At 64.7% G+C, this 22,398-nt stretch overlaps 4 protein-coding genes and 1 long non-coding RNA gene across 8 annotated transcripts; 2 read left to right on the top strand and 3 right to left on the bottom strand.

The window, feature by feature from the left end:
* The first annotated feature begins 171 nt into the window (after window positions 1-171).
* KCNIP3 (potassium voltage-gated channel interacting protein 3) lies at window positions 172-3,866 on the top strand. Its single transcript, XM_054180826.1, has 8 exons — window positions 172-310; window positions 1,474-1,598; window positions 1,697-1,766; window positions 1,881-1,951; window positions 2,417-2,524; window positions 2,681-2,785; window positions 2,904-2,966; window positions 3,161-3,866. Exons 1-8 carry the CDS (start codon window positions 208-210, stop codon window positions 3,206-3,208), a joined length of 693 nt encoding a protein of 230 aa, XP_054036801.1. The 5' UTR covers window positions 172-207; the 3' UTR covers window positions 3,209-3,866.
* LOC128900073 (uncharacterized) lies at window positions 1,160-4,110 on the bottom strand. The gene is made up of 2 exons (XR_008463199.1): window positions 3,962-4,110; window positions 1,160-3,067 (listed from the first exon to the last, which is right to left on the bottom strand). It is a non-coding gene; the product is annotated as an uncharacterized LOC128900073 (long non-coding RNA).
* A 137-nt stretch (window positions 4,111-4,247) lies between these two features.
* Window positions 4,248-6,751, top strand: LOC128900094 (fumarylacetoacetate hydrolase domain-containing protein 2-like). Of its 4 annotated transcripts, none has more exons than XM_054180860.1 (8): window positions 4,248-4,304; window positions 5,105-5,294; window positions 5,373-5,589; window positions 5,677-5,736; window positions 5,813-5,975; window positions 6,169-6,277; window positions 6,376-6,463; window positions 6,577-6,751. In XM_054180860.1, the coding sequence occupies exons 2-8, from the start codon at window positions 5,110-5,112 to the stop codon at window positions 6,637-6,639; spliced, it is 885 nt and encodes a 294-aa protein (XP_054036835.1). In that variant the 5' UTR covers window positions 4,248-4,304; window positions 5,105-5,109; the 3' UTR covers window positions 6,640-6,751. The 4 variants fall into 4 exon arrangements, with proteins under 4 accessions (XP_054036835.1, XP_054036837.1, XP_054036838.1 ...); XM_054180862.1 differs by having other exon boundaries at window positions 4,276-4,308; XM_054180863.1 differs by having other exon boundaries at window positions 4,276-4,293; window positions 5,103-5,294.
* On the bottom strand, window positions 6,730-15,196 carry GPAT2 (glycerol-3-phosphate acyltransferase 2, mitochondrial). Its single transcript, XM_054180858.1, has 21 exons — window positions 15,108-15,196; window positions 13,818-13,931; window positions 13,599-13,672; window positions 12,275-12,385; window positions 11,641-11,769; window positions 10,557-10,656; window positions 10,338-10,474; window positions 10,121-10,220; window positions 9,717-9,923; window positions 9,509-9,619; window positions 9,044-9,129; window positions 8,834-8,952; window positions 8,683-8,753; window positions 8,328-8,592; window positions 8,086-8,234; window positions 7,903-7,980; window positions 7,602-7,730; window positions 7,404-7,524; window positions 7,162-7,215; window positions 6,982-7,037; window positions 6,730-6,905 (listed from the first exon to the last, which is right to left on the bottom strand). The coding sequence occupies exons 2-21, from the start codon at window positions 13,929-13,931 to the stop codon at window positions 6,789-6,791; spliced, it is 2,328 nt and encodes a 775-aa protein (XP_054036833.1). The 5' UTR covers window positions 15,108-15,196; the 3' UTR covers window positions 6,730-6,788.
* A 5,333-nt stretch (window positions 15,197-20,529) lies between these two features.
* On the bottom strand, window positions 20,530-22,014 carry ADRA2B (adrenoceptor alpha 2B). The gene is given in 3 exon segments (XM_054225067.1): window positions 20,530-21,140; window positions 21,142-21,321; window positions 21,323-22,014. Coding segments are annotated over 3 exon segments (1,137 nt in total). The 5' UTR covers window positions 21,800-22,014; the 3' UTR covers window positions 20,530-20,660.
* Window positions 22,015-22,398: the final 384 nt, after the last annotated feature.

Genomic DNA, 22,398 nt, shown 5'->3' on the forward strand with positions numbered 1-22,398 from the left:
GGTGGCGGGGGGGGGCCGTGGGTGCGTGCCAAGGGAGGAGGGCAGGACGGACGGACGGAGGGACGGAGGCACGGACGGAGGGACGGCCCCACGGCAGCGCCCAGCTCGCGGCGGGCACCCAGCGGCCACCGGCTCCTCGCCCCCACCCTGGCACCCCGCTTTGGGGTGGGGGGCGCAGGGACCCCCCCCCCCACCCCCCCGCCGGCCATGGGCATCCAGGGCATGGAGCTCTGCGCTGTGGCCGTCGTCATCCTCCTCTTCATCGCCGTCCTCAAACAGTTCGGCATCCTGGAGCCCATCTCCGCAGAAGGTAACCCCCCTCCCTGTCCCCCCCCTTAATTAATTTTAATTAATTAATCTCATTTATTTGCAGCCCCCCCGCCCCACCACGGGGTGTCCAGCATTGCCGCGTCATGGCCCAGCCTTGCTCTGACCTTCCCCGGGGGGCTGGGCCGGCCCCGGCCTCCCCAAACCCCCCCGAGGGGATGCTGGGGACCCCCCAACCCACGCCGACCCCAAAACCCCCCTGAGGTGGGATTGCGAAACCCTCCCGACCCACACTGACCCCAAAACCCCCCCAAGGTGGGATCGGGGGACCCCCTCCAACCCCCACTGACCCCAAACCCACCCTGAGGGGGATGCTGGGGGCCTCCGAGCCCACACTGACCCCCAAAACCCCCTGGAGAGGGGACACTGGGTGCCCACGAGTCCTGCATCAACCCCAACCCCCCCGCAGATGGGACACTGGGGACCCCCAATCCCCCGCCGACACCCCAAACTCCCCTCAGATGCGACGCTAGGGCCTTCCAATCGCCCCTGACCCCCAATTCCCCCCTGAGATGGGACACTGGGGACTCCCAATCCCCCCCCCAGTCCCCCAAAGACCCCCAAGGTGGGACACCGGGGACCTCCGACACCCACTGAGTCCTTGAACCCCCCCAAGACGGGACACCAGGGACCCCTAATTCCCCCCCAAACACCCCTGAGATGGGACACCGGGGACCCCAGTCCCGACTCCCCCAGCTTGGGGTTCACCGGGGGACCCCGGGGTTTTCGGGGCGTCCCTACCGATGCGCATGACGGACCCTCTCCCAGCCCCAAGTTCCTGATATCCCCATCTCAGCGCAGAACGGCTCCGTGGGGGCTTCCCAAGCTGGAATTATTAATGAGCCATCATTTATTAATTACCTTCCGCCCAGCAGGGCGCGAGCAGAGGCAGCATTACGCGGGGCCGGGGTGAGACGCTGCCGGAGGCGGACGCAGGGAAAAACCCCCCGGGATGGGACGGCTTCTCCCTTGGGATGCGGAACGTGCAGCTTTTCCTCCTGGCACGAGGGGATTTGGGATCCACCAGTGGGTCAGGGAGGGGAGTCTGGTTTTAAGCAGGGTGGGATCTGGGTTGGAAGAACCCGGGATGATACGGGAAAGGCTGCGGGACCCACGGGGGGGGTCTGTGCCGGCGTCTCCCGGCAGACGGCGGTGATGCCGAGCTGGAGCTCTCGGCTGTCCGGCACCAACCTGAGGGGCTGGAGCGGCTGCTGACACGGACAAAGTTCACCAAGAAGGAGCTGCAGTCCCTCTACCGCGGCTTCAAGAGCGTGAGTGTCGGGAGGGGGACACCCTCACCCCACCGTGGTTACAGGGGGGGTGGGTTTCGGCAGATCCGGGGTTCACCGGGTGCCCGTTCCCCTCCCAGGAGTGTCCCAGCGGCCTGGTGGATGAGGAGACCTTCAAGCTCATCTACTCGCAGTTCTTCCCCCAAGGCGGTGAGTCGGGAACCCCCGAGGCCGGCAGTGGAGGGTGCCGGTATCCGGAGAAAATGCCAAAATACCAATCCTGGCATGTGGGCTTCACCGGCTCCCGCCTTCCTCCCCTCGCAGATGCCAGCACCTACGCGCACTTCTTGTTCGATGCCTTCGACGCCGACCGCAACGGGGCTCTCTGCTTCCAGGTGAGGCTCCCGGCGCTGCTCCCGCACCCGGCTTCTCCCTCCCAGCAAAGCCGTGCCAGCGCCGCGCTGCTCCGGCTGTCCGCGTGGCTGTACGCGTGCCCAGCGGTGTGATTCATCACATCCTCCTCCTCGCCTGCATGCCATGGGGGATAAAAGTTTGGCGCAGCGGCAACAGCCAAAATTTTGGGTCTCCTCGCCGGCGGGAGCCTGTGCTGGGATTGTTCCGGGCACTGCGGCAGGGGGGGCCGGCGCCAGTTTTACCCTGGTGATTAAAAATAGCTGCGAGCCAGAATAGAAACGGGATCAATAGGAACAAAATCCCCCGGGGCGTCCCATGATCGATGGCAGCGCCACGGCACCAGTGGAGGGGGGCGAACAGCTGAGCTGGGGGGACATGGGTCCACCCCTGGGGGTGCCGGCGGTGCCCGTAGGATGTCCCCACTCACGGCCGTGGTTCTCCGGCAGGATTTTGTCATTGGCCTCTCCATCTTGCTGCGGGGGACAGTGCACCAGAAGCTGAAGTGGGCTTTCAACCTCTACGACATTAATAAAGATGGCTACATCACCAAGGAGGTGACATGTGGAGGGGGGGACGAGGCCTGGGGGGGCCAGGAGCATGGCAGGGGACACCCACAGAGTGACAGGAATGGGGGAAACAGGTGCTGGGGGACAAAGGTGCCCTCCTTCGGAGGGTTCTTGTCACCCAGTCCCCCCTCTGTCCCCTCCTAGGAAATGCTGGAGATCATGAAGTCCATCTACGACATGATGGGGCGCTGCACCCACCCCGCCCTGCAGGACAGCGCGCCTGCCGAGCATGTGGAGCTCTTCTTCCAGGTGACACCGTCCTGCCTCGTCCCCCCCTGCCAGCCACCAACCCTCCCGGGGTGTCACAGGCCGGGGCTGCCACCGCCGCGGGGGCCGTCCCCGCTGAGCCCCTGCTGTTCCTTTGCAGAAGATGGACAGGAACGGTGACGGTGTGGTGACCTTCGAGGAGTTCCTGGAGACATGCCAGAAGGTGAGCAGCACTGCAGGGGCCTTCGGCATCGATGCCATCCTCCTCCTCCTCACTGCCAGGCCTCTGAACCCAAGTTCCTCATCCTGTCCCAAAGTGATGTCCTGAGGGGGCCGGGGGACAACAGCTCTGGTGAGGACAGGAGGGAGGGGGCGAGGGGGATGGGGGGTCTGACCTCTCCCTCCTGCCCCATCCAGGACGAGGACATCATGAGCTCCATGCAGATCTTTGAGAATGTGATCTAGAACCCGGGACCACACGCTTGGCCCCGCCAGCGCCCGAGGGGGACTTTTTTTTCTACTATCTCAAACAAAATGAGAGGTTAAAAGAAAGAAGAAAATAATCCACCTGACCCCCGACACTCCAGTTACAAGAGAGGAAGAGACACGGGGTGACTTTACCGGCTCGTCCGCCCAAGCCACCCCCGGCATGGCGCCTGGCAATGCCTGCCCTGCCAGCCAGACCCATTTTGGGGGGAACACCCCCACCCCACCCCGCAGCGGGGCTACCCCTGCCCTGTGCGGCACAGGAGCCCCCACAGGAGCACCCAGCCGAGGAGGGGGTCTCCATCGCAGCCGCGAAATGGCAGCTCCCAATGGCCAACTGAAAGCACATGAACCTCCTCCCCGCCACCCAATGCAGCGCTTAAGGGGACTTAGGCCGCTCCCCACCTTCTGGCGGTACCAGGAGAGAGGGCTAATTTTCTAAATAAAACAAATGGCAATGATTTAGGGATTAAATGTGCCAGCCGGGGAGCCAAGGGGGAAGCAATGGCTGTGCACAGCCCAGGGGGGCCAGAGAGGTGGTGGTGAGTCCCGAGCCCTGAGGCGGTGGCAGCAGAGGTGGTTTCGCTCTGCGGGAGGGTTATTTGGGCTATTTCTGCTTTTTTTTCTCCTCACGAATAGGCCGGCGAGGCCAGGCTGCACCTCAGCCAGGCCCCCGCCCTGGCCCCCCGGCCCGGCCCCCCCTCCGCAGCCGCCTGTCGCTCGCTCACTCACTGCGTGTTTCCATGAAATAAAGGTTAGAAACACCCGCCTGGGCCCGGCTCGCTCCCGCCGCGAGGCCTGGCCGGCCCCGGCCTCGGCGCCGTCATGGCGGCGCTGTCATGGCGGCCGGGCGCTGTCATGGCGGCCGCGCCCCGTCTCCTAGCAACGCCGCTGCCCCGCCCCTCCAGCGGGGGGGAGGGGCGGCCGAGCGCTGCCGGCTCTCATTGGCTGCGCCGCCGGCGCGGTCCCGCCCCCTCCGCGCTCACATTGGCCGGCCCCGGGGGCGGGGCGGGGCCGCGGCCCGGGACCTTCACGCGGGCGGCGCGGGGTCGGCGCGTGCCGAGAGGGGAGTGACGTAGGTGGTACCGGGATCCTCCGACTCCCCCGGGACCGGGCACCGCGCGGTCGGGGGATCCCCGGGACCGGGGGGCGGATCGGGGGATCCCCTTGTATGTGGGGGGATCCCCGGGACCGGGACTGAGCGGGATCGGGGGGTGGGGGAGGGGGATCCCTGCGATCGGGAGGATCCCCTGGGAACGGGGGGGAGGGGGAATCCCTGGGATCGGGGCTGTGTGGGATCGGGGCGGGGGGAGGATTCCCTGGGCCTGGGGTTGTGAGTGCGGGGGGGGGGGGGGGGCGGTCCCCTGGGATCGGGCTGAGCGGGATCAGGGCGAGGGGGATCCCAGGGACAGGAGTGTGGGACTGGGGGGGGAAACCCCCAGGGCTGGGGCCGTGCAGGACCACGGCAGGGAATCCTCCAGCGATCCCCCTGTGCAGGTGGGGGGATCGGGGGGGTGGGAGGAATCCTCGGGTTGGGGCTGCATGGGATCCAGCGATCTGCTCCCCCCACCCCGGTGTGCTGGGGTGATCCCCCTCTCTCTTGATCCGTCCCATGCCAGGATCCATTCCCTGCCGGGGGGGGGGGGGGGTGGGATTTGCTGCCGCACTAGGGATCTGCCCCCGTCGAGGGATCCACTGCCCCCTGTCCCCGCCCCACACTGGGATCTCCCCTCCCTCCAGGATCCCTCCTGCACCAGGATCTGCCCCTTCCCCTCCCTCCTCGCCCCCAGGGATCCACCCGCTGGGGGGCTCCAGTGCCCCGGGGGGGTGCTGCGATCCCCTGGGTGCCGGATCCCAAGGACCTGTGTTCCACAGGGGGGATGCGGCCAGCGGGGGCCCTGCGGCTGGTGCGGTTCCGGGGCCCCGGGGGGGCTGAGCCCCGGCTGGGGCTGGAGGAGGGTCCCGGGGGGGCCCTGCTGGACCTGAGCGCGGCCGAGCCGGGGCTGCCCCGCTCCACGCGCGCCCTCCTGGAGATGGGCCCCACGGCGCTGGCGGCCGCACAGAGGTGGGTGACACCGCGCTGGCGGCACCGGCGGCACCATCACCACCGCCGGCCCCGCCACCGATCCCCGTGACCCATCAGGGCGCTGGAGTCGGGGCGTCACCGGGTGCCGCGGGGGACGGTGCGGCTGCTGGCGCCCGTGGGGGACCCGCAGAAGGTGATCGCCGTGGGGCTCAACTACCGCGACCACTGCCAGGAGCAGGGCGTCAGCGTCCCCAAGGAGCCCATCATTTTCAGCAAGTTCCCCAGCGCCATCATCGGCCCCTTCGATGACATCGTGCACCCCCAGGACAGCAGCGTGAGAATCACTGCCACCCCCGCTCTGTCCCCAGCCCACTGTGGAGGGTGCGGCCCCATTCCAGCACCCCCCTTTTACCCCCCGCAGGAGGTGGACTGGGAGGTGGAGCTGGCTGCCGTCATTGGGAAGGAGGGGCGGCACATCGAGGTAACCCCCCTGCCGTACCCCTCCTCTGCACCTGTCCCCTGCCCGGTTAAGCAGGTTCCCCTTGTCACCCCCCCAGGAGTCGTCGGCGATGGACCACGTCGTGGGCTTCACAGTGGCCAACGACGTCAGCGCGCGGGACTGGCAGATGAGGAGAAACGGGAGGCAGTGGCTGCTAGGAAAAACCTTTGACACCTTCTGTCCCCTGGGGCCGGCTCTAGTCACCAAGGAGGCGGTGGCAGGTGAGGACGGGACAGGGACAGGATGGGGACGGGACAGGGGCTATTTCCTGGCTAACACAGGAGGCAGCAGGCACCACGTTTGCCCAAAAGCACCCATGTTTGTCGCAACGGGGGTGTTCAGGGTGGCGGGGGTCCCACGGCACTGTCCCCATGTCCCCCCAATAGCGTGACATGTCCCCTCTGTCCCCATCAGATGTCCACAACCTGAGAATCCGCTGCAGTGTCAACGGGCAGCTGATGCAGGACAGCAACACCAGCCAGCTCGTCTTCAAGCTGCCCACGCTCATCGCCTGGGTCTCCCGGTAGGGGCCGGGAGCCGGGGGGGACACACACAGTGAGGGTGACACCGCTCCCCAGGGGACCGGGGGAGCCGCCCCTGACCCCTGCCCTCCCCCCCCAGGTTTGTCACGCTGGTCCCCGGGGACATCTTGCTGACAGGAACTCCTCCTGGAGTTGGGGTCTTTCGGAAACCCCCGGTGTTTCTTAAGGTGAGGGAAAAGCGGGGGCACTCAAAATAAGGCGGAGGTGGCAGCGCGGGGACATAAAAGGGCAAGGGGACATAAAAGGGCAAGGCAGGCCAGTGTGTCCCTGCCCCTTGCAGAGAGGCGACGAGGTGCAGTGTGAGATCGAGGAGCTGGGCACCATCTGCAACAAGGTGGTGTGAAGACGGAGACGCCAAATCTCACCCCGATGCAACTGCCTTAACACCGCCCCCCCCCCCCGCCTCCCCCAGTCAATAAATGCACGAGGCGGGTCGGTACCTGCTCCCAGCTTTATCAGTGTCTCCCAGCTTTACCGGCACGGCACCGGCAGCTACGGCCAGGTGAACTGCTGGATGAAGGCCTCCAGCTTGCCCCGGCTGGCGCTGGACTGGAAGGGCTGGGCGAGGCGGAGCAGGGGGCCGGCGGGGGTCCACACCTCCTCCAGCACCTGGGGAGGGAGAGGGGCAGCACCTGGGGGCCGGTTCGAGGGCTGAGGCGGGGTGGTAGAGTCCAGTCACGCTTACCCCCATCTCCTTGAAGGTCTGGAGGGAGCTGAGGGCCAGGCTCCTGTCTGGGTGCTCTGGAGGGAGAGAAATCCCCAAGGGTCACCGGCATCCCACCCCCCAGGCACCCCCGGCCTGGCTGTAGGGGGTGCTGACCCCAAAGCAGGAGGGACACCCCCTTTTTCCCCCAGCCTGACTCACCGAAAGCATCCTCCTCGCTCAGGAACTGCAGCAGCGCCTCAACGTAGTCTGGCTCTGGGGTGGGGGACAGAGAGGGGGGGTCAGACCCCAGCTCCCGGCAGGGCACAGCCCCTCTCCAGTCCCGGTGCAGAGCCAGAACCGCAAGGGAGCTTTGGCTGTGCCTCAGTTTCCCCAAAAGCCAAACCAAGGGAGGGGCTAGTGTGGGTGGAGAAACGGTTGCCCACCCTGTGGGGGGGTCCTACCGGGCTGGGGCCAGCTGGGTCTGTCCAGGAAAGCCACGGCTCTGGCGTAGGTCCTCAGCACGGGGCGCAGGAGCCGGCAGAGGAAGAGGAGGAGGCCAGGAGAGCCCTGGGGCTCGCTGAGCTGGAGGGGGGAAGCCCGAGATTGGGGAAGTTGACCTCACCCTGCCAGAGCGGCAGTGGGGGGGACGCCCCCGGTACCTTGAAGCAGCGCTTAGGGACCTCGTCCTGGCTGTCACTGTCGCTGTCGGTGAAGTCCATCCCTGCCCAGGGCCGCCGACTGCGGAAGGGCCACGGGGCCAAGTCGCAGACCCAGCGCTCGCTCTCCGGCTGCGGGGACAAGCCGGGTGCCACCTCACCTTTGACGCCACCCCACCGGCGTCCCGTCCCCCCCCACAGGGACGCTGGTCCCACATCCCCTTCCTGGCCAGGAAGGGAGGGTGCAGCGAGGGCTGGGCTGCCTGTCCCCAGGGTGGGAAGGGGGACCTGGGGGGGCACCCACCTCTTCAGCCTCCAGCAGCCCGCAGAGGAGCAGCTTGTCCACGATGTCCTGGCTCAGGCAGTCCAGGGGCTGGCAGGGCTGGGGGAGAGGAGGAAAGGGGCTGGACTCTCCCCTGCCAGGCAGGCAGTGGTGACAGGCCACTTCCACGCGATGGCAGTGCCACCCTGCGCCGCCAGCCCCTACCTGGAGCCCCAGGAGATTTAGGGGCAGCAGCAGGAGCAGCTCCAGGGTCTTGCGGTGCAGCTCGTCCTGGCTGAACACGATGCTGGAGGGCCCGACGGTCACCCCCAGGAAGGGCAGCATCTCCATCAGCAAGGCATGGATGGCGCAGGCTGCCAGGAAAGTGGCGTCACCAATTCCCCCCCGTGTCACCGATCCCTGCTGTCACCGATCCACCCCCCCCCCCTCCACGCCTCACTCCTCACCTCCCACTGCCTCGCTGGCTAAGACGGGCAGGATGGCAGCGCTGTGGCGGCCCAGCTCCCTCAGGGCCACTGCTGAGGCCTCGGGGACCACCAGGACATCACCGATGGGGGCGAGGTGGTAGAGGGTGAGCCGGGCTCGGAGCAGGGTGAGGCTGTGCTGCACCAGGGCACGCAGCTGCCCCGAGAAGCCCACGTCGCGCTGGCGCAGCAGGATCTCCTCCAGCAGCCAGGCAAAGTCCCGCATCAGCCGGGAGAGGAAAACGCCCTGGAGGAAGAGGAGGATGAGCTGGTCCCTTGAGCGGCTCTAGAAATCTTGCTCCAAAGGAAGAGAAACCCGGACACCTCCTCGTCTCACCTCTCTGTGCTTGTGCAACAGCAGCGCGGCCGTGATCCCCACGGCCATGACAGCAGAGCAGGCAACGCCATCTGCGAGGTGGGGGAGAGGCGCTTGTTAGCCATTGGGCTATGAGCCCCCCCCCACCCCAAGCCCAATGGGACCCCCTCACCGCTCAGGGAGTGCAGGCCCAGCTTGGTCACCAATATTTCCTCTTCTACCCCTAAACCGGTGGCCGTCGCGGGGCCGGGACTCCAAACCTCTGTCACCTTGGCATCCAGCTGGCTGGGGCTGGAGAAAATGGAGCGAGAGGGGTGAGAAAGCGGGGCCGGGCGCAGGTGTGGGGGGTGAGATGCTGCCCCGATGCCTGGTGCCTGCTTACCACGTGCCGAGGATGGTGGGCAGCAGCAGTTCCTCCAGCCACTTCCCCCTGCAGCTCTGTCCAACGAGGTTTTTGGCCGCAAACTCCTGGGAAGGAGGCCAAATCCAGCCTGTTGGTGCTCACGGCCCTCGGCCCCAATGAGCTGACTTCATCCCTTGGGTCCCCAGGGCCCACGAGCACTGCCCTGTTGCCCCCCCAGCGTCCCCGGTGCTGGGCTCACCGGATGCCCTTGGACAACACCAGATCCCCCGGAGAACACCGTATCCAGCCCAAGCCCATCCATCCACCCCGCAGGGGGCTGCACAGCCACCATCATGGCAATAAACCTTCACTGGATCCCCTGGACAACACCAGATCCACCCCGAATCCCTCCATCCACCCCGCAGGGGTTTGCACACCAATCGTTGCGGCAATAAACCCTCCGGGGCCGGCCAGGATCCCCGGCTGCCAGCCCTGCTGCCGTACCTGCAAGGAGAAGGGCTGGGCGAAGTCCACCCGGGCGCAGCCGCGGTTCCGGCGCAGGGCCCCACACGTTGCCCAGAGGCAAGCGCCGAGGCCGAGGGGTTGCACGCCGCGCTGGGAGGAGAGGGGACCAGAGCGTTAGTGGGATGACAGAGGCGAGGGCCGCTCCCCGGGGACGCACCCAGCGATTCGGGTGGGCAAAACCTCTCACCGCTCCCTCCTGCTGCGAACCGCCAGGGATCACGTCGTAGGCGATGCCCACAGGGACCAGGAGGACGTCGGGGACGGCGCCATCCCGCACGGCTCGGTACACCATGGCCAGCCACTGCTGGGCAGGGGCAGAGAGGCGCAGGGCAATCGGGGGCTCCTCCAGAAAGATGAGCAGAGGCTGGCGGCTCCTCAGCACCTCCTCCACGTACTGGGGGGGAGACGGGGTGAGGCTGGGGGGCACCGTCAGCACCCCAGAGATGCACGGGAGCTGCCAGCACCCATCGCACAGCCGCACACCTCAGCCAGCCTGCAGTTGAGACACCCCTAAACACCTTTACCAGGTGCTTTTGGAGCTTGGGCGGGGGGGGACGTTTCATCCCTCCCAACACCTCGGGCAGGACGTACCGTGGCCAGGACAGCCCCCAGGAGCCCTTCCTCCTGGTCACTCGGCGCCTGCTCCATCCTTGAAGGCAGGAAAATCGCTCCCAGGCGGGTGAGCAAGGCTCTGCGGGGGAAAGAAGCCACCAGGGGCACCCAGCTTGCATGGGGCCGGGTCCCCCCAGCTCCCCCCCGTAGCTGCGGGGCTTTGCGAGTGCCCCACACTGGTGTCCCCATGCCTTACCGGAGGCGAGGGCTGCAGGCTTGGCTGCCCACCGTCACCCTGGGCGCCCCCAGCCCCTGGGAGAAGAGGAGGAAGGACAGGAGCAGCCCATCCAGCTGGGATTTGTGGGTGGAGAGGAAAACCAGCGGCACGTTGGACTGCAAGGAAGGCGGCCAGGGCTCAGCACCCGGCGTGCCGGCAGCGAGGCGCGGGGCGAGAGCGGCTGGCTGGACTCCCTACCGTCCTGGCGGCCCTCAGCACCATCTCCAGCTGCCCTCGGTGGAGCTGCACGCCAAGGAAGAGGCGGTTCAGGAGCTTGAGCAGAGCCCAGTTGCACAGCCTGCAGGAAAATGAGCAAGGGAGCAATTCCGCAGGGGCCGGGGCTACCCCCAGACCCCCCCCAGACCTCATCCAGGCCACCTGCTCTGCCTCAGTTTCCCCCACCCAGGCAGAAACGTGGGTTGCATGAGACAGCTCGACTCGAAATGTCACTTCTCAGCTCCCGTAAAGCAAATAAACAGCTTTATAATAAATTAAGTTAAAACATTAAAGGCTGGATGCGACAAGACCACCCCCTTCTCCCCCTGGCAACAAAAGCTGAAGTCAATTACCCCTCCATCTCCCCGTCCTCCCGCACGCTGTTTACGAGAAGGATCCGAACGCTTTTATCCCCTGGATAATTTCTTCCCTTTAAATACTTCAGACTGCTCAGAGGGTTCTTTTATTACAGCTCAATCAGACAAGCAATTAGGCTACAATGCAACCTTTAATTGCCAATTTCTCAATGACAGCAGGAAAAAAGAAAAGAGGAGAGAGAAAGGAAAAGTTCCCTTTTGCTTTGCTTTGATTTCCATCCTCCCAATGGTTTGGTTTTTTGTTTGGTTGGTTGGTTGGTTTTTCCCCCCCCTTCTCTCCCTTCTCCACTCCAGTGTCAGATTCCAGCTCCCTGGAAGGAACTGGGGGAAATATCCCCAGGGAGCTGTGCGGGACCCCACGGCCCTGCCCTGCCGTGCAGCCCTGGGCTCTCCGCACGCGTGTCACCCGAAGGATCCACGTGCATCCCTCAAAGGATCCCCACGCATCCCCAAAACGATCCAGCTGCATCTCCCCGAAAGGATGGCGCATGGGATCCAGGCACAGAAACCACAGCTCAAAGCCCATCCGAAGGGGCTTAATACACAAATTAAGAGTGGGAGAGACCTGGAGTGGAGGAGAGGGACTGGGAATGCCCCAGCCAGGAACCGGGATCCCTCCAGGAGGAGGTGGGAGGTGCTCGTGAAGGGGGATCTGCACCCACAACCCTCCCCGGGGAGGGAGCACAGACCTCAGCATGAGGAGGGAGAGCGGGGCCTGGATTTCAGCCAGGATCTTGAGTATTTTCTCCTTCCACCGCCGGTGGGATGGGCCATCCCCTCTCGAGCCACGGGACCGGCCGGTAGCAACGTCCCGTACCCTGGGAAAAGGGGATGGAGAGGAGGAGGGAAGCACGAGGCAGAGTGAGGGATTAAAAAGCATTCTGCATTACAGTAATTACAGTGTACTGGCTGCCAGCCTCCTGCTGCGTAATTAGCGATGACGAGAAGTTAGGTGACAGTTGCCTGACAAGGCCACGTCACCCGGGACGGGACAAGATCGGGAGAGCCTCGGCAGCGTCTTGGGGCAGAGCCCGGAGACAGGAGAGCCGGTTCCCCACCAAGCCGGGGCATCAGCCCCTTTTTGGGGGTGCTGCGCCTGGGAGGGGGCAGCTGCAAAGCCCCTTCCTGGGGATGAGTTTTTGGGAAGGGCGCAGCAGCGAGGCGGAGCTGGCACATTTCACTTCCGCCGGGCGCAAGACGAGCGCATCCCTTGCTCCAGCAACCGAACGGGATCCCGCAGGATCGGGGAATGATGCTGTTGGACCCGGGTCCTTCCTGGAGTGAAGGTGACCCCGGAGAGCCCCTCCGGCTGCTCCCACCTACCTCCTGCTGCAGCAGATCCTGGCCGGGAGGTCTCTGGGGGTGTCCGCAGGAACTTTCCAGTCCCAGACAGCGAGGAAACCACAGACCCTTCGGACCAGCCAGCCCCGGTACCTGGGCAGGGAGACAGACAGCCACAACCCGGTGGTTAGAGGCTCTTCCAGGGCGCCCGGCCTCCCTCAGACTGGGCCTTTGCCAGAATTTGAGATTTTTTTTCTCCCCATTTTACAGCTGGGAAAACGGAGGCAGCAGCAGAGTGATGCTCCAGGCCACCTTGGTCCATGCAGTGCTGTCCCAAGGAAACCTGCAATCACTAGAGACACGCAGGGGATGCTGCAGAGGTCCCAAACTGGGGAATTTTCCAAATCTGCCCCCAAATCAGAGCTAGGCAGCACCAAAAAGGGGCGCAAGCGAGGTTTTAGGTATCGCAGAGTGTGTGGCGACGCAGCGAAAGGGCTGCGGGTGGCTGGAGAGGGACACGGGAGCTTCAGACCCTTTGTCTTTCCGCTCGTGATCTCAGACACCCATCACCGGGCTCTTTCTACCCGTTCCGCAACTCCCGAGTCGCTGCAAGTGGAGATGAATTATTCAAACAGTTTGAAAGCTGGAGCTGGGATATTTCAAGCTGAATGGAGTATAATGACCCGATTTGGAAAAATACAGTGCAAAATTGCTAAGCCACCAGGGACGGCTCTGAAAAGGGGAGAGGAACCGACGGAGTCCAGCACCTCTGGAACAAAAAAAAAATACATCGGGCGTTTGGCAAGGAAACAGCTGCCGGGCTCCACGACAGCTCCTGGGCCGGGGGAAAGGCTGGTGGACACCAGCTGAGGTCCGGTGTTGGGGCCCAGGGGGAGGAGGAAGAGCAGGAGGGGTCAGGGACGAGGCCACTTCGCCTCTCCCCGGGGGCTCCGAGGGCTGCGTGCGTGAGCTTGTCCTTGTGCGGAAGCCAGGGCAGAGAACGAAAACACCCCCCAGTCCCCCCCCGGCGAGCTCTTCCCAACGGCATCAAGCCCTGCTTAAAAAAAGAAACCCCAAATCCTCAACTCTGACTTCTCCTCCCAGCCCGAGTGTGACAGTAACCAAGGAACAGACCAAGCCCTCACCCCTCTGCTGTTATTAATGCTCTGCACTTGGAGATGCAGCTTCCAGCATTAATTAATGTAATTTCTTTTTGGACTAATTAGGGAGCAAGGTTGATGGAGAGATGTCCCCACACTCCTGCGCAGCAGGGGAAAGGGATTTCCATGGGGATTTGGACAAAAACCTGGGGAAAAAAAAGTGGTTTGCCCAGCGTTCCCTGGCACAGAGCTCGTCCCGTCCTCACCGTGTGTCCTCCTCCGTCACCCGGATGGCGTCGCGGAAGCCGAGAGAGGAGAGATGCTTGTGGTAGAATCCATCCTGGAAGGAAAAAGCCTTTGAACAAGGGGGGAAGGCTTCAGCTGCGCCTGCCTCGCTCCAGCCCCCAGCCCTCTTCCCAGGCACACGAGACCCTTCGGATGGGGCTCGTCCCCTTCGCCAGCACCCAGGGACCCCGCGCTCTTACCCAGCTCTTTGGGGTGCAGGTCTGGCAGCAACGCCCCAAGAACGGACGGTACTTGCCCAGAAAAGGGATGAAAACTTCCAGTTTCTGCCCCGAATCGCAGACCCAGTTTTTCATCTGAGGAAGGAAGGACAGACAGGGGGAGGGAGGGATGGCACAAACCCTGCTCGCCCCGGAGACACCAAATGTCGGTGAATGCTCCCCAAAACACACTCGCGCTGCAGGGAGAAGTCCCGTTACTGGGGAGAAATAAAGAAAATTTGCCTGGGATGGAAGGGGCTGCCGCCAAGGGGAGACTCCAGATGGTTCCCCCCTCCCTGGCCGAGGAGTCACCTACGTTTGGGTCACCGGAGGAGCGTGGTGACGCGGGTCTGGTGGGATCAGCACCCCAGGGGGGCTTGGGCACGGCATTCGGTGCAGGGATGAGCCCTTGGGGATGTGTCCGGGACAAGCCCCTGGAGCTCAGCTGCGGGGACATGGGCAAGAGGGGGTCAGCAAGAGGCAGGGAGACCCCGCACCCCCATCCCCATAACCAGAGCTGCCGGCAACGGGGCGACGCAGGACGGGAGCCGCAGGGTGCTGGAGGAGGGGTGGGCACCCCTCTCTCCACTTTGCAGGGAAGGGACCTGCTCCTTGGTGGGGAAATGGATGGTTTACAGCGCAAAGAGAGGGGAAAAAAAAAATAAAATAAAACACCAACCCAGCAACCAACGCGCCAAAAACCCTGGGGGAAAGAATTTGTTCTTCGTAATCGAGCTCCAGTGCTGCTACAATTGACTTTTCCCTCCCACATCCTCCTCCCCCTGGCACGGAGATGCCAATCTGCACCCAAAACCCCCCAACCACCGGGATCCTGACCCCCGGCCGGCCCCAGCCCCCCCGCACCAGCCCGGGGACACCCACAGGAGAGGGGCTGCTTCTACCAGAGACACCCCCCCCGCCCCCGCAAGGTGTTCGGGGCTTTTAAATCATGTCTAGTCATCACGGGGTGGTTTTAAGGAATTTTAAGGAATTTTTATTCCCCAAAAAATAGAGAGGAGGGAGGAGAACAAAAAGAATTTGTTTTTAAAAATGTTGCGGGGGTGTGGGGGGGATGGGGGTAAAGAAAAGCAAGGCTGGAGGGAAGGAAGCCCCAGCGAGGTTTAGGACGTGTTGGGAAACCCTCCCCAGGGCGAAGCTGCGGCCGCAGTTACCGGGGGGTGCTCGTGGCATGGGGGACAGGGGCGTCCCCTCCTTGTCTGGGGGTGGCAGCGTCCCCTTGGTGCCTGTCCTTGTCCCCAGGGGGTCACCTACCTCTGAAGGGGTGGCGCTGGGGACCCCGGCGTGGGGTCGGGGTGGGGGGAACGTCCCCAAACCAGGGAGAAGAGGAGCTGGGTGCTCAAGGGTCCTGGGGGGAGGGGGGGGGGGGGGGGGGAGAAGAAAAAAAAAAGACAGAAATGGGCAGAAAGGCTTATTTTGGAAGGCTTGGATTGCTCAGAGGGGGGCTGCTGGCAGGGGACACCCTCCGTGGGCCCCACAATGTCCCGTAGAGCTTTGGGGGCCGGGGGGGGGGGTAACAAACCCCACACACGCCATAGGGCCTGGGGGGGGGAGGGCAGCTCACCCCACATGGGCCCCACACACCCCATAGGGCCTTGTGAGGGGGATAACACACCCTCCCCCCCCCCCAGGCCCCACACGGCCCGGGGTGGGGGGGTAACAGGCCCCACCGCCCCATAGGGGCTCGGGGTGGGGGGGACAGCAGCACCCACATGGGCCCCACACACCCCATAGGGCCCGGGGGGAGGTTGCACATCCCACCCCACAGCCCCTGTAGAGCCCCGGGGGGGGGGGGCACGCCCCACATGGGCCCCGCACACGCCGCAGGTGAGGGCGGTAACACCCGTCCCGGCCCCACACGGCCCGGGCTGGGGGGTAACAGGCCCCACCGCCCCACGGGGCCTGCGGGTCCCCCCCCACCCCGGCCCCGCTCTCACCCGCCGCAGGCCCCGCCGCGCCGCCCGCTCCGCCCCCGGCCCAGGGGCGGCCCGGCCCAGCCCAGCCCAGCCCAGCCCAGCCCAGCCCGGGCATGGCCGCCCCCCCGGCCCTGCCCCCCACCCCTGTCGCTCCCCGGGTCCCCCATGGCGGTGCCCCACACCCCCGGGGACACCGGCGGCAGCCCCACCGCGGGATCCCGGCCCAGGCCCCTGACACGCTCAGGGCGCTCAGCCCCGGGAACACCATGGGGTCCCACCGCAGTCCCCCGGGGACACCAGCCCCCCATCCTTGGTCCCCGTTCCAAGCCCCTTTGCCCTCGGGGGCATAAGTCCACAGGGTCCTACCCGCCCCCCCCCTCCCCCCCCCCCGTCCCCGCCACCTTTGGGGACGGCAGCCCCAGCCCAAGACCCCCGTCACCCTCAGGGACATCAGCCCCCCCATGCCTGGTCCCCATCACCCGAAGGAACATCAGCCCCAGCCCCACCACAGGATCCCGTCCCAGGTCCCCAGCACCCCTAGGAACACCAGCCCCTCATCCCTGCTCCCTATCCCAAGCCCCATCGCCCCCAGGAACACCAACCCCAGCCCCACCGCGGTGTCCTACCCCCAAACCAGGTCCCCAACACCCCCAGGGACATCAGGCCCCTGTACCTGGTCCCCCCGGCCCCATCCCCACTGCGGGATCCCATTCCATGTCCCCATCAGCCCCCCCATCCTTGGTCTCCATCACCAGCCCAGGTCCCCGTCACCTCTGGGGACATCAGCCCCAGCTCCATGATGGGGTCCCAGCCCCTCCCCAGGTCCTCATCACCCTTGGGGCCATCTCTCTCAGCACCATCACAGGGTCCCAGGTCCTGGTCACTCTTGGTGACATTAATCCCATGCCAGGTCCTTAACACCCCCAGCACCATCAGCTCCCCATCCCTGGTCCCTATCCCAGAATCGCAGAGTGGCAGGGGTCGGAAGGGACCTCCGGAGATCACCCAGTCCAACCCCCAGCCAGAGCAGGGTCACCCAGAGCAGGTGGCACAGGGACGCCTCCAGGCGGGTTTGGGATGTCTCCAGAGACGGAGACTCCCCCACCTCTCTGGGCAGCCTGGGCCAGGGCTCTGCCACCCTCACAGCAAAGAAGTTCCTCCTCATCTTGAGATGGAACTTCCCACGGTCAAGTTTGTGCCCGTTACCCCTTGTCCTGTCCCCGGGCACCACTGAGAAGAGCCTGGCCCCGTCCTCCTGACACCCCCCCTTGAAGTATTTATAAGTGTTGATAAGATCCCCCCTCTGTCTTCTTTTTTCCAGACTAAAAAGACCCAAATCCCTCAGCTTTTCCTCATCAGAGAGATGTTCCAGTCCCCCTCATCCTCTTGGTGGCCCTTTGCTGTCCCCTCTCCAGCAGTTCCCTGTCCCTCTGGAACTGGGGAGCCCAGAACTGGACACAGTTCTCCATCCCACAGTTCTTCGCCATCCCGGGTCCCCACCACCCCCAAAGACACCAGCCCCACCCCGTTCCTGGTCCCCATCTCAGGTCTCCACGGTCCCCAGGGCCATCAGCCTCCATCCCTTGTCCCCACCAGCCTCCATCCCTTGTCCCCATCATCCCAAAGAACATCAGCCCCACCACGGTGTCCTACCCCCATCCTTGGTCCCCCCAGGGCCACCAGCCTCCACCCCAGGTCCCTACCGCCCCCGTCCCCCATCACCCCAAGGAACACCAGCCCCACCAGCGTCCCACCACCGCCCCAGTCCCCACCCTTCGTCCCCGTCCCTGTCACCCTCAGAGCCACCTCCCCCCGCCCGCCCCAGACCTCAAAAAACTCCGGGAGACAGCAAGGAACCGAGGGAGCCCAAATGGGATGAATCTGCCTGAAAACACCCCAAAAAAGGCAACGTTTTTCACCTGCCAGGGCTGACACTTTCCCTCCCCCTTTAATCTGCCTTTAAGTGCAGCTGAGAGCTTTTATCCCTTAATCGTCCTCCGGCAGGGAAATAATAAGGGGGGAAAAAAAAAAAAAAAAAAAAGAAAAGAAAAGACAAGAAAAAAGGGGAAAAACAGACAAGAAAAAAGGTGGGGGGGGGGAAGATGAGAAAAAAAGGAAAAATGTAAGAAAAAAAAGAAAAAAAAAAACTTATTTACTGGGAAGGGAAGAGGAGGGAGAGGGGGGAAGGCTGCTGAGGTACTGGTGGGGCTTGGGGAGATTGTAGGGGGGGAGAAATGTGGGCAGGGGGGCGTTTTGGCCGGATCCTGCCGGCCCCGAGCCCGTCTTTGCCGAAAACGGGCCCCTTCGCAATTTTTCTGGCTTTTTCTCCCTTTTTTTTCCTGTTTTTTTTTTTTTTCTGGCTTTCTGGGGGACCCCCAGTCACAGCGAAGCGTCTTCACGCCGCACCACCCAGAGACCCTCTGCAACGGCACCGAAAAGGGAAGACCTGGCCCATTTTTTTTGTTGTTTTTTTTTTTTTTTTTAATTTTAAATTTTGAAATGTTTTAAGCGTAAACGGGCTGCCGCCGTGGCTATGGTTACCGCGTCTTCCCTTCCCCGGCTTTTATTGCTCTGCCGTTAAACCCAAATACAAATAAAAAGCTTTCGCGGCCGCTCCCAGCGCCTTATTTTTAAATATTTGAATGGGAATGTGCATTTTTCCCCTGTCAAGAAATAATTCCTTCCCCCCCTCCCTCCCCTTCACGCCTGACGTTCCTCTGCCAGCGAAAGTGGCCAAATTTTGTCAAAACCCTAAAAATAAAATAAAAGATCGCAGGAAGGGATCGTCCTGGGCACCGACGCTGAGGTTTTGGGCAAGTCTATAGTATTATTATGATATTTTATCACATAATTAACCAGTATTAATTAAAAGCCCCGCACCAGGGGCAAGCCCTGGCAGAAGTAGGCTGAGCCCTGGCAAGAACTCATCACACCTCGCCGCGTCGGCTGAAAACCAGACCTCGGCAATTAATAGTTTGTCTTAATTAACCCCTCCCTCCCGACGCTTCCCCAGCACTAACGAGGGGATGGCAATTGTCCTGGGGGGCGACAATGGGGGTGGGGCGGGGGTGGGGGTGGTGTTGGATTAAGATATCACCATGGCAACCCGCGGGCTGTTTTGGGGGGATCAGTGGGGGGAGAGGGCCGGGGGGGCAGAGCCGGCAGCGCTGGAGGGTTGGGGGGGGATCGCGGGTCCTGCTGGGGACAGGCCCCATGGGACCATGGTTGGACACCTGTGGGACTTTACACAGACCCACAGGACCATGTCCAGCCCCATAGAACCATACCCAGCCCCACATGACCGTGCTCAGACCCCCACCCCATGCCCAGCCCCACAGGACAGCCCAGCCTCATAGGACCATGCTCAGCCCCACAGGGCCACATCCAGCCCCACAAGACCATGCCCAGACCCACAGGACCGTGCCCAGACCCGCACCCCCACACCCAATGAGACCCCACCGGCCCCACACCTCCCCCCACGCCATGGGGTGCGAAGCAGCCGACGCGGGCGCAGCCGTGGGGCAGAGGAGCCGCTATGGGACGCGGTGCCGGGGGTCAGGAGCGGGTCTGGCCGCCGGGGGCCGGGCTGGCGGGGGGCCATAGGCTCGGCGTGCGCAGCCCCACGGCCCCGGCCCCGTTCGCACGACCTCTCCCACCCCCAGCATCCTCCCAGCGGCCGCCGGCCCCGCCGGGCTGGGAACGGGCTGCCCGAGGGCTCGGCCGGCGGCGGGGGACGGGGTGAAGTCCCACCGTGGGGTAAGGAGATGGGGCCACTGCAGAGGGGCGACGTCCCCCCGGCGCCGGGGGGCACCGGCGATGGGGATGGGGCACCAGCGTGAGGCGTAGTGCACCGGTGTGGGGCACTGTGTGCTGGCGTGGGGCACCATATACCGGTGTGGGGCACCGTGCACCATCATGTGTCCCGAGGCACCAGTGTGGGTCACGATACCCCGGTGCGGGTCGCTGCATGCCGTGGGTCAGGGTACAGCAGGGTGAGTCACAACACACCTCTGTGGGTCACAACGGGCTGTCGTGAGTCACAGCACAGCAGCGTGGGTCGCGATACCCTGCTGTGGGTCTGGGGCGCGATACGCCGTCATACAGCAGCGTGGGTCACGATGCACCGCTGCGACCCACGGTTACACCCGGCCGGGTCGTGATACCGTGGTGTGGGTCACGTTGGTGTGGGTCACAGGCCACAACCACCCCCCCCGCAGCCCCTGACACGCATCGCCCTCACCCCGGCTGGGCAGCACAACCCTATACGAGACACCCGCGAACCCCCACCCCAGCGGGGGCCCCCGGAGGCCGCACTCTGTCCCTGTCCCCCCGCGGGGGTGAACGTCCCCAGGGCCGGTGGTGGCAGCTGCAGAGATTTATACTTTGGGGATTTTTTGTATTATTTTTTTTTCCCTTGAATTATCATTATTTCTTCCTTCCCGGGCGCTGCCATAAATAACCGCCCCCCCCCCCCCCCCCAGACATCGTGTTCCTGCTCCGCCAGCAAACATTCCTCCCGCTGCCGGCCGTCACGGGCCACTGCCCCTGTCCCCAACAGTCCCCTGGGACCGCGGGGGGGACACAAACACCCCTCAGCCCGCCCCCCCCCTTGATAAAAAATAACGTTTTTTTCTTATTACAAAATATCTTTTATTGTTAAAAGGCCGCGGCGCCGCTTTGGATGTGGGGGCGGCTGCCGGGATGCCACCGGGCTTGGGGACAGGGGTGGTGGCACGTGCCCCCCGCCCCCCCCCCCCAGCCATCCCTGTGGGAAATGCGGGGAGAGAAGGGGACAGGGGACCCCATCGTCACTTTGGGGGCACCCAAACCCCGGGGGTGCTGTGGGCAGCGAGCGCGACCGGGGGAGGAGGAAGATGGGGGTCAGAGCCCCTCACCAGGGCGTCGGGGCGCGGCGGCGGCAGAGGAGGCGGCGGAAGGCCCTGCGGAAGTCCTGGTTGAAGACGGTGTAGATGACGGGGTTGAGGGAGCTGTTGCAGTACCCGATCCAGAAGAAGAACTGGAAGACGCCATCGGGGACCTTGCAGCGGTGGGGACAGAGCGCGCCCAGGCTGTAGAGGAAGAAGAAGGGGAACCAGCAGAGGACGAAGACGCCGATGACCACGGCCAAGACGAAGGTGAACCGTTTCTCCCGGTTGAGCTGAGTCTTCCTTCGCCACGGGTTCAGCGCCGGCGGCCCACGGGCCAGCACCACCCGCCCCGTCCCGGTGGCCAAGGTGTCCCTGGGGCGATCCCCGGCCGGCGGGGACGTCCCTGCCCGGGGGCTGGGGGACGCCGGGAGCTCCTCGGGGCTGAGCAGCGAGGTCCTGTCGGCTGGCGGGCAGGGCCCCGGGGGGTCCCTGGCGGTCAGGGGGGGTGACGTTGGATGGCCCCGAGCCCGGTTTGGTGTCAGCGGGGCGGGAGCGGCGCTTGGCGATCAGGTAGATGCGCAGGTAGACAAGGATCATGATGAGACACGGGGCAAAGAAGGAGCCGATGCTGGAGGAGAGGACGTACCAGGCCTCCTCGTTGAGCTTGCACTGCGGCCGCCCCCCCCGCCGCCGCCTTCTTCTCCCCCTTGTAGACCAAGGGCGGGAGGGAGATGATGGCCGCGATGGTCCAGACGATGAAGATGCTGCACTTGATGCGCCGCGGCGTCCGCTTGGCGTTGTACTCGATGGCGCGGGTGACTGACCAGTACCGGTCCAGGCTGATGGCGCAGAGGTGGACGATGGAGGAGGTGCAGAAGAGTACGTCCAAAGCCAGGTAGATCTCACACCACGTCTTCTCAAAGTACCAGTAGCCCAGCAGCTCGTTGGCCAAGGAGAAGGGGATGATGAGGGTGGCCACCAAAATGTCGGCGGCCGCCAGCGACACCAGGAAGAGGTTCTGGGGCGCCCGCAGCGAGCGGCTGCTCAGCACGGCCATGATCACCAGCACGTTGCCCGCGATGGTGAAGAGCACCAGGAAGGTGATGGTGGCGGCGATGGCGGCGGTGGCCTGCACCGAGTACCCGCCCTGGGGGCCCGCCATGGGTCCGGCCGCCGGCGCTCAGCGCTGCCCGGGGCTGCGGGGGGACGAGGCCGCGGGGTGCTGGGGGACGACGGTGTCCCCTGCCATGCTGCCTGCCCTGCCTGCGCCCTGCCTGCGCCCTGCCCCGCCGTCCCCGCTCCCGCTGCCCCCTTCCCGTCGGTGCCCGGTGCCCGCCGCCCCCTTCCCGTCCCTGCCGGTGCCCGGTGTCCGTCGGTGCCGCCGGTCGCTGCGCTGCCGGGCGCCGCCTCCGCGGGGTTTTAAGCGGACGCGGGGGGTGTTGGGGGGGGGCTGAGCCACCGCCCCCGGGGCGGAACCGGGCGGCACCGTGGGGGGGGGGGGAAACGGGCGGCGACGGGCTCCGCTCCGAGCTCCCCTCCGAGCTCCCCTGCCTCCCCGCCGCGGCTCCCGGCCCCGCATCCCCTCCCCGCTCCCCAAATCCCTCCCCGGCACCTCCATCCTCCCCCGGCACTCACATCCCCCCCCGACCCCCGCATCCCCTCCCCGCTCCCCACGTTCCCTTTCCTGGCACCCGCATCCCGCCCTCCCTGCGACCCCCCCCCCCGGCTCCTTCCCCCGCACCCACCTCCCTCCCTGGTACC

The sequence above is a fragment of the Rissa tridactyla genome, chromosome 20, assembly GCF_028500815.1.
Source record: "Rissa tridactyla isolate bRisTri1 chromosome 20, bRisTri1.patW.cur.20221130, whole genome shotgun sequence".
Lineage (NCBI taxonomy): Eukaryota > Metazoa > Chordata > Aves > Charadriiformes > Laridae > Rissa > Rissa tridactyla.

Coding starts and splice junctions, on each gene's coding strand:
- LOC128900094 (XM_054180860.1), top strand. CDS start 5,110: ATGCGGCCAGCGGGGGCCCTGCGGCTGGTGCGGTTCCGGGGCCCCGGG. Junction 5,976..6,168: donor CACCAAGGAGGCGGTGGCAG/GTGAGGACGGGA, acceptor TGTCCCCATCAG/ATGTCCACAACCTGAGAATC. Junction 6,464..6,576: donor AACCCCCGGTGTTTCTTAAG/GTGAGGGAAAAG, acceptor TGCCCCTTGCAG/AGAGGCGACGAGGTGCAGTG.
- GPAT2 (XM_054180858.1), bottom strand. CDS start 13,931: ATGAAAAACTGGGTCTGCGATTCGGGGCAGAAACTGGAAGTTTTCATC. Junction 9,130..9,508: donor CCCAGCCCTTCTCCTTGCAG/GTACGGCAGCAG, acceptor CCTCCTTCCCAG/GAGTTTGCGGCCAAAAACCT. Junction 7,216..7,403: donor ACCCAGCTGGCCCCAGCCCG/GTAGGACCCCCC, acceptor CCCCCACCCCAG/AGCCAGACTACGTTGAGGCG.
- KCNIP3 (XM_054180826.1), top strand. CDS start 208: ATGGGCATCCAGGGCATGGAGCTCTGCGCTGTGGCCGTCGTCATCCTC. Junction 1,599..1,696: donor TCTACCGCGGCTTCAAGAGC/GTGAGTGTCGGG, acceptor TTCCCCTCCCAG/GAGTGTCCCAGCGGCCTGGT. Junction 2,786..2,903: donor ATGTGGAGCTCTTCTTCCAG/GTGACACCGTCC, acceptor GTTCCTTTGCAG/AAGATGGACAGGAACGGTGA.